The 19,519-nt window shown below is 39.5% G+C and overlaps 1 protein-coding gene across 1 annotated transcript; it reads left to right on the top strand.

Annotated features, from left to right (window-relative positions):
- The first annotated feature begins 643 nt into the window (after positions 1-643).
- Positions 644-17,440, top strand: LOC126751527 (uncharacterized). Its single transcript, XM_050461857.1, is given in 10 exon segments — positions 644-709; positions 711-1,369; positions 4,579-4,913; positions 5,717-6,057; positions 6,214-6,268; positions 6,271-6,503; positions 8,579-8,765; positions 8,824-9,048; positions 11,446-11,676; positions 17,227-17,440. Coding segments are annotated over 10 exon segments (2,514 nt in total). The 3' UTR covers positions 17,409-17,440.
- The last annotated feature ends 2,079 nt before the right edge of the window (positions 17,441-19,519 follow it).

Genomic DNA, 19,519 nt, shown 5'->3' with positions numbered 1-19,519 from the left:
GACGTATTGCAAGGTTTTCTTCGACATATTACGGCGTTCAAAAGAGGTTTCTCATCCTAAGTCTGTCTAAAATGGATAAAGTTGGACGAAAACTTGACAGGGCCTTAATATAACTAATATTAGGATTTTACCTCAAATCTATATAACTTAATATAAAGTTTTGCCAGCAGCTGAAGGAATTTCCCTGTCATTAAGTTTTGCAAGTTACAAAATACCTTTAATGGCAAACCTTCTTTGATTATCCGCGATTTAAGTCAACAAACCGACATGTGACGTCTTTTTTGGATACTTCAACCTTCACTTGCAATATGCGAAAGTTTACTTAACAGTAGAAATAAAACCCTTTTCTAACTCTGAATCAATATTTGACACCTTCCTCTCAATTTCCGATCAAATTTAACCTCACTTTACGCTATGTAACTTATAACACGAAGTTCCGCAAAGTCGTAAAGTTATTTTTATTACAAGAGATCGCAAACAAACGGATTGCATACGATACTATTTTATTGCCCAGCGCATGTACCGTTGTATGCGAAAGCACATTAGCTAAGGCATGCCACAAGCAAATCCGCAGCTAAAAGGGCGCTGCTTGCCGCCCAACAGCTTTTAGTGTTATTTCTGCACTGTGAGCGGTGCAAAGTGAATGAGTAAGTGCGCGGATTTAACGATTCGTTCGTTTAGAGAAATAAATCGCTGCCGTTGGCCCCAAAACAATGTATCGAACGCGAAGCGGCAACAGCGTTGCCATGACTTTGCTTTGGCTCGCTGCACTCAACGTTGCAGCCACACCAGCAGCAGCAGTGGCAATAACGACAAATGCCAGCGCGGCAATAACCAGTGCAACAACAACAATTGTTGTTACAACAACAACAACAATAACTGCCTCAAATCCGCAAATCCCATATACAGCAAATCGGAAAATAATTCCAAATACCCCACAATGGCTAAGAATGGCAACAGTTGCAGCGTCCGCGTCGCCATACGCGCCCGCGTCCGAACCAGCTGCTGGCTTACCGCGCACAACAGCATTGGCTCTAGCCTCAGCTTCAGCGCTAATATCCACGCTGCCGCCATTGAGTCAAAGCAATGCTGCAAATTACTTCACTTTAGTCGGCAAATTTAATCCGGTCGGTGAAGCGGCATGGACGCGGGCAGCCGAGGCAGCAGCTGTAAATGCAGCTGTTGCTGCCACAACGTTTGACAGTAATCCTAATACCAACAGTGGAAATAACAAAAATAACCCTACTTTCACCACACCGTTAAATGTTAGTCAACATCCTGGCGAGCTGTGCAATCGTCGTTGCATCGCGGGCGACAGTCGCATTTGCTATTTCAAATTTACGCTAGAACATTACCAGGTCATGGGGGTGTACGTAAGCCAAAACTCTCTCACAAACTCATACACTCACACATACATACAAACATAAATGTCATAAAAATAACCACAACGTTTGTGTGTTCATATTCATACTTGAATACTTGTATATTCTTCTGTGCGCTCGTATTTATAAATATGGTACGTGGACCCGTTGTAACCCCAGTTTTTAGCGCATACATTCGGCCAACACTCAGCGAAGCGGCGAGCGCACAATAAAATATTGATTGTCACAAAAATATTCTCGCGTAGAGCAGACCGACTGCTGGTTTCCGGCAGCCTGCAACTTGCAACCAACAACTTCCTGAGTCCTGTATCCTGTGCTCTGTGCGACCATCAGCCGTCAAAGCGCTTTGGCATGCTGGCATAAGCATATTAACGATTCGTTTTTTTTCACCTCGTGTTTTCCACTTTTTCTTAATTCGCAATTTTTTCTTGTTTTGCTTTTTTATTGCGTTTCCGCTTGCATATTTCGTTGCGTCTCTGTCGCCTTAGCACTTACGGTTGACGTTAGGCGCTAACTACTACTGCTCCAATGCTAGCACGCTGACTTAGACTCCGACAACTTCATCACAACTGTCCGCATGGTGGCGAGGTCTTTCGTAGCGCCCGTAGTGGAATGTAGCGGTTTCGTTCAATCGTCGTCGCACTGCTTTCCGCAATGTTGTACAACAAATTACAGAACTGAGGAAGTTACAAACGAGAACAGTTTGATACGTCAGTGATTCCCTGGAGGCAATTAGTGTCTTCGTAACTTGGTAAATTGACCATTTCACTAGTTTTCTTGTGTTTAGGTTGCTCAGGCGTCCTTAAAACGCCGTTCACTTTTTACCACACACTCGGGTTTGAGATCTCGTGTTAAGAAACAATATTTCATCCCTCTTGATAAATTTAGATTGAGTTAGGTGAGGCTGTTGGCTTGATCCTAAGTGACTTATCTCACTTTGGCAGATGTTCGTCCTTTATGTGACTGATAAACTACTCAAAAGGGACCACCAAATCCTGATAGATTGGCAAGTGTTTTGGGTGTATCACAAATTTATTAACTACTTTATGAGGATCTAGTGATATCAATGCCAGCTACTTCGCAGGTTCGCTCAAGGTGTGTCTACCAATATATTTCCATCTCAGTGTGGCAAAAACCGGGTAATAGAGGAGAAAGTGACAAGATGACCCCATCTTGTCTTTATTTTTCTACAAATATTTTTCTTTCGCTTTGCGTATCGAAATAAGCCTGTACAATATAAATGAGACTGCTACGTCAGTCATCTGATGAAACAAAGAGGTCCAGATATCAGCTATTTATAAGTCACGAGTATATTAATACATTTTTGAAGGCATGTTTCAAGATCCAATACTTATTCGTTATATTGGAGAACCTTAAATCATTGCCTAGCCTTTTTTCTCGAGAGGGATATGCCAAGCATAAAGCAACTAAATTTTCACCTTCGAAACAGACGTTCCTCTTTCTATCTACATACTATCTTCTTTTTTTCTAACAAAAGCATAAAGCCGCCTTATCCAGTGTCAATACGTACCGAATTTTGATGGTCAACTTCATATTCGGGCTTTGAATGGAACACAGATTTCGTGCTAAAAATGATGTCTAAAAGTTCTTCCAAGGAAAAGTATTAGATTTCCGCATGATGTGAGTTCAATCTACCTTTTTTCTAAGCCATTTACATATATATCTACCTTAGGCATCAGATGGTACTTCTAGAGGTCACCTTCGGTTGTTTTTTGTTTTTTGTTATAACGGTTATCGAGTTCCCATTATAACAGTAAGGTTCAGATCATGTCATCGAGGTCATCCAACGGTATATCCAGGAAACTTGCTATTTCAATGGGGTCGGACCATAGGGTGAAGGATGTCAGATGCGTAGGGTAGTTCCTGATGTAACAGTTATCTTGTCCCGGTTAGGATTGTAAGGTTCAGATAAGTTGTCATTGGGGTAATCCAATGGTAGGCCTAAGAAAGGGTCTGCTTCGACGGATTTGGACCATAAGGCGAAAGGAGTCAGGTGTGTAGGGTTAGCAGGACATACAAAGAGGTTGCTAGTGTCATGCGAGGACTCATTGCACGCTCGACATATATTTGATAAGTCAGAGTTGATTCTGGATAAGTAGGAGCTTAACCTGCTACGGTATCCAGAACGAAGTTGCGCAAGGGTTACTCTCGTTTCTCGCGACAACTCGAGCTCTTCGTCTGCAGTGAGTAGTGGTTTGACTCCAAATACGCCATTCACTGAGACGGAAGTCTGTGAAGGTGTTTATGGCAGCACTATAAATGGTGTTCAGTGAATGTCTGAAGTTTGTTGCGTCCAAAGTCTGGTCGGCTTATTGTTTAATGTCGTCGAAGTGGTTGAGGAAGGACCACTTGATGTTACAGGGAGGCGGTTCGACTACAAGCAGGTGAATGCAGGGATGATATCTACGAAAGCACTCCAGCAGAAAATGCTCGGAGAGAAGTTTATTATGCTCAGTAAGCTCACCTTCGGTGTAAAGGAACGCTTTATCTTCTTTTATGTAGAATTGATGTTGTTGGTATTTTTACTATTAATGAGCTCTTTGTATTCCGTCTGCACTTCTTCTTCATTTATGTAGAAGAATCGATGATTTTTTGTGTTGTTGTTTACTATTTAGAAACTGAAAAAGTAATTGACATTGCTTGCTAAAGAAACCTTAAACGGTATTTATATAGCAAGATATTTACGAAGAGGTTGCATCGTTAAGTTTGAATCTCTTTACTGACTTGTTTAATTACCATAGCTTTGAGGGACTTCATACTTCGAAAGAGACTCCTGATAAATAACATTTTAGGGGGAACAATATTATATTCAGTTCACTGGCTTATCAACCGTGCCTGCATGCCTTCTGCCCTGCTGATCATAAACGCATTTTCGTTCCACTCATCAACAGCTTTCATTTCACCATTGCACCTCATAACATGCAATTCAACTGACGACATACCGACATTCTATTTAAGTCCGCTCCCCAGCACTTGTTTTACACCCTAAACATTCAACATTGGACTGTCCTACATTTAACATTTTCCATTTCAATCGCTTTTACTGCACCAACTGTCACCTCTATTCTCAGTCCAACAGTACACCCTACTTTACACTTTCATGACATAATAATTTTTTCGCATACACTCACTTGCTCCCTCCCACACTACTCCGCATCTTCTCTCGCACACACAGCGCTTGTGGCCGTTGCGCGCTCGGCATCATCGCCGATTGCTATACACCACAATGCATCTTGGCCGATGGTTATGAGAAGGGTGTAATGAGCATTAACCGGCAACTACCCGGTCCAGCCATTCAGGTGTGTCGCGGCGATTTGATTATAGTGGATGTGGCTAACCAAGCCCTTGGTACCGCAGCTGCTATACACTGGCATGGTCAGCATATGGTTGCGACCCCCTGGTCGGATGGTGTACCCTTTGTCACACAATGCCCCATACATTTTGCCAACTCGTTCCGTTACCATTTTTGGGCCACCGAAGCGGGTACGCATTTCTACCACTCGCACTCAGGTGAGTTTTTATTTCTTGTTTTCCCATTTTTTTCTGCTTGAATGTAAAGTTTACTGTGTAGAAGCCAACGCTGCAGTTTTATCTTGCATCAACGCGGCAATTTTACACCATTACGTCCGGTTTTCATTTTGCAATTTTGATGCTTACAAACGGTAATACAAAAGGTGAATATGTCAGGCACATTTTGACATTTCGCAAGGGCAGAAAAATACTGGCAAATATTTGTTTTTTCCATCAACCTGTTATTATTTGTAGAAGGTATGAAAGGTTTAAAGAGTCAATGGAGATTTTCGATGGCGATCTTAAAGTAAGTCTCTATACTTTAAATTCTTATATGAAGAAGAATAAAAAGTGCAGCCGTTTAGACCTTTGATACTGAAGCCTCAGAATAATGTGATGGTAAACACTAAAACCATTGTCAAAAGATGTCGGATTGACTATAAAATCAACAAAATTTCCGAAAACTTTTATTGTACCTTTGACTGTTGACTTTTGTCTTACACGAATTCGAAAGAAGGTCGACTTCTTTATACGACTTAAAACTTAGGCTTTCATTAAGAAAAGAATGTATGGAAAAAAGATGGAAGAGCCTGAATAACATATCTGCCAGCTTTACGCTTGTGAAGACCCGATACAATGTATTCCGTTACTAGAACAAAAGTTTGGATTCCATCAGATATTAAGAAGTAGGTCCAAGTAGTTACATAAGCCATTTTGTAGAAGAGCTGCTTTTCGCATTTAAGATAATACATTCCTCAATTCCATATTTCTTATTTACTGTTTTACTCTTTCTCCTTTTTCAGGTCACCACAAGGTCAATGGTCAGTATGGCGCCCTCATTGTGCGCGATGAGCCCGCTGCTATGCTCAGCAAAGACACCTATGACTTCGATTTACCTGAGCACTATATACTCATAGCCGACTGGATGCATACATATGGCGAACAATATTTTCCAGGAGAGCCTTCTTCAGCTGGCATATTTCCAGATTCTGTGCTGATCAATGGTCGTGGTATATATTATACCAAAGAGGGTGTACGTGTGCCAACTGTGGTGCCACCAATGATTTATTATGTTTTACCGGGAAAACGCTATCGTTTCAGACTTATAAATTCGATTAGTCACTCGTGTCCGTTTCAATTGCAGGTATTTAATAACTACTGTCGGTTTTGAGGCACTTGTTTAGAGGAAATTTCTTTTCTGCGGATTTTACAAAAGACGCTGGGCTACCTGAAGCCTTTAAAAATAATCTCTTTAATACAGTGCTTTATAATATTTAATTGCATTCCATTACATTTCCAGATCGAACGTCACAACATGAGCATCATTGCTTCCGATTCTTACGATTTGAAGCCGTACCCTTCGATACTATCATCTCAAATGCCGGTGAGCGTTACGATTTCGTTGTATTCACTAATAATACTGAGGGTGATTACTGGATTCGTGTACGTGGTATGGGTGTTTGTGCCATTTTGCCAACCGAGTCCTTTGCTCTGCTACGCTATGTGAGTAATGAGGTTATTGTAGACTCTAATGAGGAACGCCCATTACCACCGATGCCGCTATATAATGAAACCTACGTATCGGGGGTGGTGAGTAGACTATTTTATATAGTCATATATAAGTAGAATTTTGAAAGAAAGTCTTTTCACGGGTCTTTTCCAAGACTTGGCGCATGGTGAATATCTGGTCAGTTGTTGATTTTCCAGTCTTAAAGCCACACCGTTAAGGTCCAATCATTTTGTTGACGATGGGATTTATTCTTTCACACAATACGCTCAATAGAATCTTATATGCGATGTTGACGAGGCTTATCCCACAGTAGTCGGCGTTGATTGTGTGCTCTCCCTGTTTGTGGATTGGGCAGAGCACACATAAATTCCAATCGTTGGCTATGCTTTCGTCCGACCATACTCTGCAAAGAAACTGATGCATGCTCCTTATCAGTTCTTCGCCGCCGTATTTGATTAGCTCGGCCGGCAAAGCGGCCTCCACCACCTTGTTGTCTTTAGGCAGGTAATTGCTATTCGAACTTCTTCGTGGTCGAGCAAGGAAACGTCTGCTCCATTGTCATCGATTGGGGAATCGCATTCGCCTGCTCCTGGTGTTATACTTTCACTGAAATTCAGCAGGCTCGAGAAGTGTTCCCTCCATTATTTTAGTATAGTCTGAGCATCAGTCAAGACATCACCACTACAAGAGTATGCTCCGGTCTTGAAACCTTCTATTAGTAGCCGCATCTTTTGATAGAATTTTCGAGCATTACCCCTGTCGGCCAGCTGTTCAAGCTCTTCGTACTCACGCATTTCGGTCTCTCTCTTTTTTTGTCTGCAAATGCGTCTCACTTCCCTCTTCAACTCTCGGTATCTATCCCATCCCGCACGTGTAGTGGTCTTCTTTTGCATTTTCCGAAAACTAATGATTTCGGTTGCAGCTGTACGTAAAGAAACACCGTCCCACAGTTCCCTTCCCTTTGTTAACGAGTCCTCTCATAGAGCAGGAGTGCAAGCCGAGTAGAAAATCGTTCAGTTGTCTGTTGTGATTGCAGCTTTCCGACGTCGAACCTTCCTTGTGTTTGTTGACGTGAGTTTTTTGCTGCACAGAGGCGGGTGCGTATCTTGGCTCCAACAAAATAGTAGTCCGAGACAATGTTAGGACCTCGGAGCGTACGCTCGTCTAAAACACTGGAGACGTGTCTTCCGGATATCACAACATGATCGATATGGTTGGAGGAGACAGCGAGGTAACTTAATGAATTTTTCTATGCTGTAATCTAGTACTACAGATAACCATATTTTGGGCCCCGAAGAAATTGATCAGTCTCAACCCATTTGGGTATTTATACCATGAAGGCTGAATTTACCGACTGTTGTGCCAAAAATGTTCTTTGCCCTTCGTACGTTAAAGTCGCCAAGCACGATTTTGGCATCAAAGCGGGAGCACCTCTCATTGGTGCGCTCCAAGCGCTCATAGAAAACATCTTTGGTGATGCGGAATGTGGCTAGACGTACATCCACCGGTGTGAATGTCAGTACATGGCGACGGAGACTCTCTCGAATCACATACCAAGGGATGGTTCGCCTTGTCACTTTAGCTCGCCTTAAAGCGGATGTTCTTTGGCTAGCCATAGGATACGTAAGACCGGAAGTCGTGAGCTTCTTGAGCCAGATGTAAAAGAACCGTTTCTGGGCACTACCAAATGGATGGCGCTCAGAGCATTTTCCTTATTTGCGTGAACTTCTACACATGACTCCGTGCTCCACTTCAATTTCAACTAATTGGATATTATATAACGCAATATATTAAAGGTTCTCAGAGGTTCAGCGAAATAATGACTAAAATCTTGCGCTCCCGAACTTCTTCACCAGGAGTAAGGGAAAGGTTATGAAACGAGGACAAGATACTTAGAATATGATATGCATGCGATGAGTATTTTTATTATTATCAGCGAAATTACTTGTATATTGAATGCGATCGAACAGAAGTCACGCGACCGCTTGAAGATTTACAAGTTTGATTTATAATCGATACATACCCAAAAATACTTAATTAAACTCAATGAAACTCATGATCATGATATCTGCTATCAACAAAGTAGCTTATAAAGTTAAAAATCTTACCTAAGCTTTGTTTTTCACTCCCCTTCTAATTAACGGCTGCTCACCAGTTCCTCAATCATCCCAATGGCAGCTGTGGCGCCAGTGACAATCACTGCATTAGCGAATTGGAGTCACTAGAACAGGACGAAATACTGCGCACTGCCACACCGGATCACCAGTTCTTCCTTGCATTTCACAATTTTCCAGTGCCAAATAGTGAAATCTTCAAAAATGGCAACTACTATCATTTCGCGAGTATGTCCTTGCCCCAATCTCCCATTTCATATCGTTAATTCTAATCAACTTTTTTCAGATCTGCAGAACAATCTAACTATTGTGGGCGCTATCAACAATTTAAGTTTCGTCTTTCCAAGTTATCCACCGCTAACGCAACCCGAGGCTATGAACGATACACAATTTTGCACTGAACTTGAACGTCCGGCTCATTGTCGTGGTAATCGCCTGTGTCCGTGTGTGCATCGGCTACTCGTCCGGCACGGTAGTGTGGTCGAACTGATATTAGTCGATGAAACGGAATGTAAGTAACTGGGGACCAATACCTTCATATGTACTTACATGTAGTTATAACTGCAAAATAAGGTCAGCGTATTTAATTTTCACTTTTAATTGCCCACTAAAGCTCAAAATGCAAAAGGGTATGATGATAGTACATTTGTATGTGCTGTTGTAGTTGTTGTGTTACATTAACCATTTACTTTCCAAATATGTTCCTAATTTCTGTATTTTTGTTTTTGCACTATATTATTTTTTATATATATTTTTTTTTATTACATAGAAAGGGTGGTTCATATGGTGGAACACATTTTTTTTTAATTGAAATCTTTTGATACCTCATCGACTTCTTGTAGGATGTGGTTCTCATTGAAGTTTTCTATGCCCTCAGTCCAAGTTTCGAAATTTTTGTATAAGTTCCAATATTTTTGTATCTCTCACTAGTACTCCAAGAAAGGATTAACCACATCAAATAAGAGCTTTAATGTAACTGACTGATATCACCAAGATAACGCGATTACCGAACATAGTGTTAAAATCTCGTTTTAAGTTCTAATACCACCACTTTTCATTCCGAGCACAAAACGTTGTTAATCACAGCTCTATAATTTTAACACCTGCCAAAGTGGTAAGGAATATTATAAATATTCAAATTGCGCCATTCCTTTTAATATTTCTACCATTATGAGGAAGATACGTATACTGGTTAGAACAGCTTCTTTTTGTTCCAAAGTGAGAAGTGACACTGCAACGGACCATTCAAAACCATCAATCGGTGAGACTGTATAGGAGGTTTTTTGGTTCTCCTTTAGTCCATGGTTTGCCTGTGCTGGAACTCGGCCTTCGGCGGGGTATGCTGCTTCAAAAGCTGAGTGTGGTCTGAGTCTCTATCTGAAACGGTACTTATCGATTCGGACACTGAGAGTGTATCTCTGAAGCGGCCCAGTTGGTTCACATATTTTTTCCAGTCTGTTTCGGAACTATTCTCATTTATCGGTAACTCTAGATCCCAAATATTAACTTTGAAGTCGATGTGCCTGTGGTCGGCGAAGGAGTGCTCTAAAGAGACCTGCCAATCCGATACTAGGCCTTCCGCACTTCTTTTGCATATGATTATTTCAAAGACTTTCCTTCTACTATTATATTATTAATAAACGGAGGAATGTTAGATAAGTTAAGATAAGTAGATAAGGATTGCACCGTGACCTAAGTTCTTTTGTGCCCCAGAATATTGATAAATTCCAATATACAGATAGTCAGTTAGCAGTTATTCTGGAGTTTCAGGCTCCTTGTCGCAGAACCTACAATTTTCACAAGAATATAAGCCCATATTATGTAAATGCTTCTTGAGCTTACAGAGGCCGGTGTAGAATGCGACAATTTGCCTGAGTTTTTCCCTGGGGAGGTTGTTAACATATTTAAACTTGCTGCAGTTGTAACCACACATCAGCATCTTGTGATGGCGCATTCTTTGAAGTTGTTGCCCATACCATGAAGAATTCATCACTTACCATGTAAGTGGAAATTTCGGGGCGGGCGAGCTCATCAACCAGTTCATTCCCAGCGATACCTTTGTGACCGGACACCCAGATAAGGTGCACTTGATTACGTTCCGGTAGACTATTGAGCCATTCTCTACATTCATGCACCAGTAGCGCTTTGATCTCGTAGACTGAGATTGCTTAAGTGCCACTTGACTATCGCTAAGTATGGTTATACGTTCTTTGTGTAAGTTACGTTGGAAGTTTACCTCTACGCACCAACAAGCAAAGATCTCTGCTTGAAATATACTTGAAAAATATTCCATATATATATAGAAACGTTGGTGCGTGGTCCTGCGACTTCAGCACCGATTCCCTCTTACGTTTTCGAGCCGTCGGTGTACCACATAATTGTGGTTTCCCAAAGCAGTAGATAAAGAGTGGAATCATTTCATTCAGCCTTACGTGCTAAGTGGCGTTAACCATATATAGTGAGTAGGTTTTTGGATTTCGCGAACAGAGCCATGCCTTTAGCATTACTGTTCGATCTACTCTAGACTGTACGATGAGAATTAGCCTCTGCCCCAATAATGAGTGCTATACCAGTTTTTTCTGGGTACTCCGTGATCTTCCTAAATTTTTTATGGAAGGCGGAGGTGAGAAGTCAGAAAGCATTTCATGAGTCGGCCCTCCTGAGAAAGAGTCAGCCCTGCCCACCTGCCATTTCTATCAATCAATCAATTATTTGACAATAATTATTTGTCCATCATTTCGTAATGTTGCTCTGCAACTCAGATACTTGCATTCCGCTTATAATATTTGTCGCTGTTTCCTTTGGAGAAGCGCAATTTTCATACAAAAACATAAAAATAACAGACAAACCACAATATGGACCACCTTTAATAAACTAACACCGTTACCGTTGCTCAACTGCTTTGTAGTGGTCGGTCGCTTGCATCATCCATTTCATTTGCACGGCCATCGTTTTATCGTTACTGCCTTGGGACGTGATTCTACTGGAATGCCAATGTCTGTTTCAACTGCCAAACGATTGAAAGTCAACAACAATTTGTTGGCACACAACAGCAACAACACAAGGCCACCATTTAAGGATACCGTATCGATACCGAGTCGCGGATATGCAGTCGTACGCTTTCGAGCTGAAAATCCAGGTGAGCTTCAATATAAATGTACATAAGCTTGTTTGTTATGTTTGTTTGACTTTAAATCGAGAAATAACTTCATAACGGGGAGAGAGAGTGAGAAGTGTAAATAGTAATAGTGTTTCATTTATATGTGGATCATGACAGTACTGGAAGCATCCATATATGTATGTACTTTAAAGAGTTTTATATAATATTTAGGAATATATTATGATTGATCTATGATATCGTCTTCTCTAAACGAAGAGCTATTTAAGAGTTACACATTGTCTATGCGTTGCGCCGAGATGTTCTTTGAGCGGGGTGAAAAGTAGTATGTACTAACGGGTGATCCAAGAAGAGGTACCTTTTTCAATAGCTTTTTTTCGACAGTTTATACGCAAGTTGTGTCCAGCTGTCATGTTATGTTTGTTCAGTATTGTTTCTCATTTCGTCGTGGAAAAACTTACATCTGAACAACATTTACAAATCGCTCAACTTTATTACGAAAATTCGCGTTCTGCAAAGAATGTGTTACGCGCGCTTCTCTCAACTTTCAGTCAATATAAATGGCCTACTGAGCGTACTATTCGCAACACCATCACCGATCTTGAGACCTAGTATTCATTATTGAATAATATTCGGCTGAATAGACCACGTTCAACACGTTGTGAAGAAAATATACACGAAGACTGTGGAAAGTCGATACGGCACCGTTCGCAGAAACTCGGACTGACGTATGAATGGCGCATTTTACTTGTACGTCGATATCTTAAATAGTAAGCGTACAAAATACAGCTTGCGCAACAACTGAAGACTTTTTTCTGGGGGGATATGTAAAGTCTTCGATTAATGCCTTTGGAACAAAATATTACGGGTGTTATTCGCCAGTTACCAGTCAAAATGTTCGAATGAGTCATCCAAAATTGGACTCAACGGATGGACCATCTGGTCTACTATATGAGATAATCGCTCACCAAAAGTTATCTTCAAATAATTTATTGTTTCGTTGGTTGTATAGAATTTAGCGTCGTTTTGTTGGAATCAAAGATCGTCGACAGCAACATCATGAATTATTGTTCTATATAGTCCATTAACTGTAAAATTATATCCGTCTCATATTTTAAAAATATGGACCAATGATTTCCCCTTTCCGTAGAGCTCACCAAGAAGGAAGTTTTCAATAATGTAACGGCCTCTCAATAATGTCTTGTGCATTATCAGCACTCCAAATACGACTGCAAAATTTTCTTGTGAAAATCTGGATCTAAGATCTTTCGTTTTGGGTCCCTTTATCAAACGCGTTTGATGGTCATTGATTTCAATTCTTTCTTTAAAATAGATGGGCAAGCATTCTCTTCGCGAGTTTATCTGGACGGAGAATGCTACTTAGTATAAGTTCCAGTTCACTTGCAGTCCACATCATTAGAAAGCACAGACATTATTCCGTTACTAGTAGCTTCCTATTTTGATCTGGAGTCCAGTTTTAATTGACGGATCTCTATGCCTTGCCTTCTAATCCTATCGACAGTATTTATACAGAACGGAATAATTCCTTTGTCAGAATTTCTACAGTTACCTGAAATATTCGCGAAAATACGGCTATGTGTGAATGTGAAGCAAAAATCGTATTTATGTCTGAATCAACTTTGATCTTCGCCGTGTAAGTAAGGCTCAAGGGTTTAGGTTCGAGGTTGTATTCCAACCTACATTAAAAAGTTCTTTCTAATAGGGGTCGTCTCCTCGGCAGATAATTATAGAACTTACGCCACTTACTCTCCATTAATCGGTTGTTTGTAGGTGAGGAGATGAACTGGGCAAGAGGCTTTCTAACCTGAACCTACCTCCCTATATATATAGTTTGCGAGACATGCCATGAACTCCGCTGAGCCACACGATTTCTCAGCACAATCCATTACTCTAGTCGGCATAAAGTTTGAAGATCATTTCATTTTGAAGCTTAAGGATGTCCGCTAAATCGGCGGTCAAAGCCGACCCGTCCGTAAATGTGGGTGTTGCGCAGATGAGAAAATGCGCTCGGCTCGGCTCGGCTTTGAGCTTTCACACTGCGGGTACTTTAAGTCAGCACTGTACCTCAGTCTAATTGGCTTGGGGTAATTTCCTGCTAATTTAGTAAAATGAATTAAATTACTTAGCTGGAACTCTAGAGTATTTTATTGCTGTTACTGTCTGTTATTAATGTTTATTTAGCATATAAATACCAACACAAATGTACTCATCAATTGCGCCACTTTCGTAGCGTGGAAATAATGGACCTGTATCCATTAGTATTTTATTAGTCTCGGGAAAGTGCATTTCATTTTAATTGCCCAAACAATTTGATTTCGATATGCATACGCTTCTGTGTGTACATATGTATATGTATTGTTTTTGTACCCAAGCACACACATACATATACAACACTTTAGTCCACCTCGTGCTACATACATATATTGCACTATTGGGTATATGTGTGTGTATATATATGTATGTATGTGAAGCACAATGAAAATCAGCCAACGTCCGTAGGCTCCTTAGATTGAAGTGGAGTCAGAGTAGTTTGTTGGACGTGCTTAATATAATTTCAATTGAAACCAATTTTCCATGCCATTAACTCACAACGATAATAATCGTAAAACACTTGCGGCATACAACATAATCCTGCCACAATCGTTAAATAAAAAAGAAAGCATTTTTTTACGAAAAGCTTTATTGACAATATTTCTTACAAATATGTATTATACACAGATGCACAGACATAGCAGTTCACAGCGACAATAATTTTACCAGCGAAGGCATGACTATACAAGTGACCGCATGTGTAAAAGAAAACAAATGCGGTGGGAAAAAAATTCGATGGACGGTGGAAGGGAGAAATAAACGGAGTGAAATTAAGTAAACCATATGGAATTTAAACTACTAAAAACTCTAAACAGATGAAAAAGGACGATAAGTCAATAACTAAATATGTCCAAAATGGTATGAGAGAGCTTAATACGAGCCGCTGTAAAAATTCAACGATGCCGTAGCACCGCCCACTTTTAGATGGAATCACATATCTCGGGACCACCGACCGATTTCGACTAAATTTAGTACGTAATAGTCTTGTCACATTCCTATGTCTCAGGGCGAAAATGGACGAATCGAACTATAATCAATTCCACTTCCCAAATAGCACAATTTTAAATTCCACTTGAAACGTTCAATGTTCAGCACACAAATCAAGAAGCAATTAACATAACGAGATACAACTTTCCACTAATAACTCCTTTAAAGTATGCCACCTTATGACGCCAAGTCCAACCAAAATTTTTCAAGCTTCAAGGTACCGAATATGTGGACCCTATTATCTTAAGTTGACTTTTGACCGAAATTATCATGTGTGGGATATACAATTTAAATACAGAGATGTTCCTTTCCTTTTAATAGTATCTCTGTGTATCAAAAATGAGTTTAATCGGGCCTGTTCATCCCTCAGGCTCCATATACCTAATATTAAGAATTTCAAAGCTTCGACCGACTTTATACCACTTATATCAGCCAATATGCGAATTGTCTCAATGAAATTGAAAGAGCGTATTATATTCATAACTTTGTATCAAAACTGGGTGAAAACTTGGCCTAGCCCCAATAAATAACTAATATCAGGATTTATCAGAAATATCCGGCCAACTTTGCTCCATATGATTGGTGATTGCATGTGAGGTACCTTAATGAAACCTAGTGAATATTTTTTTAGTATGTGGTGTAATAGTTCTTAGATAAAATCGGGTTAATACTAACCCAATCCCCATATACTACCTATAATGATTTTCGCTTTTCTAACAAATCTTATGCCAAATTTGTCGGTCAGTGTATGAGCGAATTCTAGTTACGCCTTCAAGTTCTTTTTGCTGATGAAAGGCTTTCGATTTTGTGACGGTTGGAATAAACATATTCTCCGATTTTCCGCTTAACTATTCGCTCAAAAACATTAATTTGAAGGCTCTGCTAAATAAATCGGACTGAAACAATCGCGTCTTTCTTATATTCTCTGATTATTTTAGTGTCTTCGCGAGCAGTGATTACATTTGGACGGCCTAATTTTGGCACATGCTCTTGTCCACCAATTTTCTAATAATTTGTTCATCAAATTTTAGATTGTGGCCTTGCTCCTGCATTATTTTTTGCGATTTTACCGCACCTCAGTCCATTTAAATAATTAATAAGATTTTCGCATTTCACTAATAAAATCGTATAAGTATTGAGTAAAATACCTTACTGAGATTAAAATGAAGAAACTGTACCTTTCTCAAGTTTATTTACAGATATTTATAAAAAGTTTTTACACACAGAAACACTAGGAACATATATTGCCTCGCAATAAATAGGTACTTTTGTGCAAAGCTCGAGTGATTATCAAAAAGTCTTTATGCTGCAAACGAAACAAAAGCTAACGGTAAATATCATACTGTTATTCTTTGCTAACTTGCAGTATGTACTAATAGCATATGCACTTTCTGTTTAATTATTGAACACTTGAAAAAAATATTCAAAGAGTAGTAAAAAAAATGGTGGGGCACACATAGTTTTGTCGGATACTGTATATATAGTATTACAAATTTAATTCACCCCGACATATACTATAGACGACACAAATACCGAGCTCCATTATACTCGGTCGACATTGCTTTGCACGATGTAGTGCCATGGCTGGAGCGAACCCCGCAATGAATTTGCTGTATGCACATTTTTGGACATCGAGAAGCCTTCGACATTGCGTCGCAGAGGACACTCGTGGTTGCTTTTTTTCTGCTCACATATCGACGAGCGGTATATGCATGGCGAGAAGTCGTGGGGAAGAGGCGCAATGAGATTTTTCACGAACGGGTCGAAGTTGGAACAGTAGGTTGTAGGGGGAGTTTTCTGTAAAGAGCTCATCGTCAATCTTAGCTTCAGGCTACTAAATCACTGCAGTTTTTTTCAGGCAGAAGTGGTTGCTGTTAAAGTTGCGTTAGACGTACTACTACGCCGTGCATCCTCTTTCAGAAAGATGATCATTTATCTCACGTTTGAGGAGAGGAACTGATGACTCCTGTGCGACTGCAATATCTTTTTGGCCTAGAGTAGAATGCAGAAGATCATCCGAAGTACTTGTCCTTAGCAAGGTTCATCTTGGCACAATGAACTCTTATTTCTACTGGGCATTGTCGAATAGGCATGCTTGCTTTAAGGAGAAGAAGGAGAAAAAAAAATTTTTGATTGAAGTGTTGCACCTTAATGTTAAAATATACTCATATCATAAAGCTTAATTATTATGTATTGTTCATTTTAATAAAATTTTATAAATAGAAAATATTCATAATACAAATTCGTAACTCAGTTGATATGCCTCCATGTAAAATTCGTATTTAAATTGAAAATGCAAAATGTATTATTTTAGCATTCGAGCTAATTACATTCTACTCAATATTTGGTGAACTCATTTTAATATTCACGTATGAGCCACTAATTAAAACAGTTATGTTTAACATTACGTTTGTTTCACTCCCCCTCACTCTATCTCTCCCTCAATGACTAACATTTGGTATTTTTCCACAGGATTCTGGCTAATGCACTGCCACTATGAATGGCATTTGTCCATCGGCATGGGCTTAATTCTGCAAGTGGGCAACACCAGCGAAATGGTGCCAACACCAAAAGCATTCCCCAGCTGTGGTAATTACCTACCCGAACTGAATGAGTTGCAAGCATTTCGCGCTAAAAAACTATATTTCATGTAAAATATGTAAAATGACTTATTATTATATGTAAAGTTTAGACATATTATTCAAAATATTAAAAGCAAATACTATTTTCATACTATGGTTGGTAATTTTATTTGCACTCTAACCTATATTAGATAATAACAGTTTTGTTTGGCAAAAAAAATAAATTTGGAAAATATCAGCGTTGCATGGAAGCAAAAACAGAGTGTTTGCTGAGGGCAATAAATAGTAAGACTTTTTAATTTCAATTTCGCACCAAATTCCATTCGTTGAAATATTTGTTTTCTATATTGTTATGGCTGTCAGTGACATCAGTGCCAAATGTCTTGTCTTTCTGAAGTGCATAAAGTGAATCCGGCGATGAGTGAAATTGCGGAATCAAATTTCTTGTACCGAAACGTTAAGAATGTTGGAAAAGTCCTTCGATGATAATTTTTTGTCTGGAGTAAGTGTTTTTGATTGGTAAAAATTATTCAAAGAGGGTCGCGTTGATGACGGACGTCTAGGACAGCCATCAAAATCAACTGATGATCAACACGTCAAGAAAAAAAAGGATTTCGTACTGAAAAATCGATGAAAGAAAATCTTACTGGCATCGTTGGAATATCTGAAAGATCAGAATACCATTTAGAAAGACAATTTGGGCCTAAAAAAGTGAGAGCACAATTGATTCCAAAATCACGCAATTTTTTCGAAAAACAGCGTCGCGTTACGTCTGTGAAACAATGCTTTCCGACTACCAGGATGTCATGAAACGTACTACTACTAGTGATGAGCCTTGGATCTAAGCTTACGATCCAGAAACAGACGATCAATCGGCTGCATATCGTGACAAAGGTGAATAGAAGCCGAAGAAACCACGTAAAAAATTAAGGTTCTGTTGACAGTTTCGAGGTGTGGTAACCTCCGAATTCCTTCCAACATCCCGTTGGGAGTTAAAGATGACGTGATGTTGACAACTCAAGACGGCCTTTTTTACGGATTTGTGTAAAATTTTGTCAGTTTGTTGAGTAAGAATTAGATGAAATCGACACGGACGATCACTATTTTTAACAAGACAGTGCATCGCCTCATGACTTACGTCTATACCCCAGTCAAATAGCCGCCGATATCATGCAATTCAACGCGTCTGGATTATATGCTCTGGAGTTATGTGCAATCAAACAGCAGTTCGAAGGCAACATTCAGCCTTCTTTAACCGGAATTGCAGCCGAAATGCTGTGTCTGGGTCGTCGAAAATTGGCATAATGTGGTTGTTGTTGATAGACCTTTTAGGTGTGAAAAGATCAAGCGGAAGCAACTATGAATGCTTGCACACATTAGAAATAGGTGATAGTCATCGACATTATGAAATTGACCAAAAAAAGGAAATAGTATTCAATTGTCCGGTTTTATAGAGGGTACCGTGGCTTACTGTGATAGAGGAAAGTTTCAATGCTACTCTTTAGGGTACAAAAATTTCGTTAGTACTTGGTTCGAATAACGAAGGTGCTGTCAAACCAACTGACGTACGTGAGGTTATTGAGGAGTTTGCTTAAAATTTTTTGTTTTGAATATCCAGCGGTGGTTGAAAAATCGTTGGGAATGTTGCAGAAGTATTTTGCGGAGTCTACGTTATCACGAACCCAAGTACCTATTTTCCAATAAGAGTGCTAGGATATCCTTAAAAAAACACCACTTGTTAAATAAATTCAAATCATTTTTATTTAATGTGAAGTACAATCATTATAATTAACTTCTCAATATAACATAATTCCAAGACTTATTTTGCAGGAACGAATTCGATGAACCCAATTTTTTAGTACCTTTTTCATTAAATCAAATCGTGTGTCATAATTAGCATGTTCAATAATAATTTCTAAATTTTGAAGAGAGTCTAGTTTATCGCTAAAGACCAATGACTTCAAATATCTCCAAAAGAAGTAGGCTCAATGTCACAATTTCTTGAAATAATCGAATCTCCGAACTTTTCTCGCAATAATTCGGTTTTCTCACGTGGTGTGTGCAACGTAGCCCCATCTTGTAGGAATCAGATGTTGTCAAGATCAACTTCTTCCTATTGTGGCCATAAAAAGTTTCGGAAAACATGACGTAGCCAGCGTAACCGCTGCCCCTTAATTCGTTGA

This window comes from Bactrocera neohumeralis, chromosome 2 (genome assembly GCF_024586455.1).
Source record: "Bactrocera neohumeralis isolate Rockhampton chromosome 2, APGP_CSIRO_Bneo_wtdbg2-racon-allhic-juicebox.fasta_v2, whole genome shotgun sequence".
Taxonomy (NCBI): Eukaryota; Metazoa; Arthropoda; class Insecta; order Diptera; family Tephritidae; genus Bactrocera; species Bactrocera neohumeralis.
This window is presented reverse-complemented; position numbering and strand designations above follow the sequence as displayed.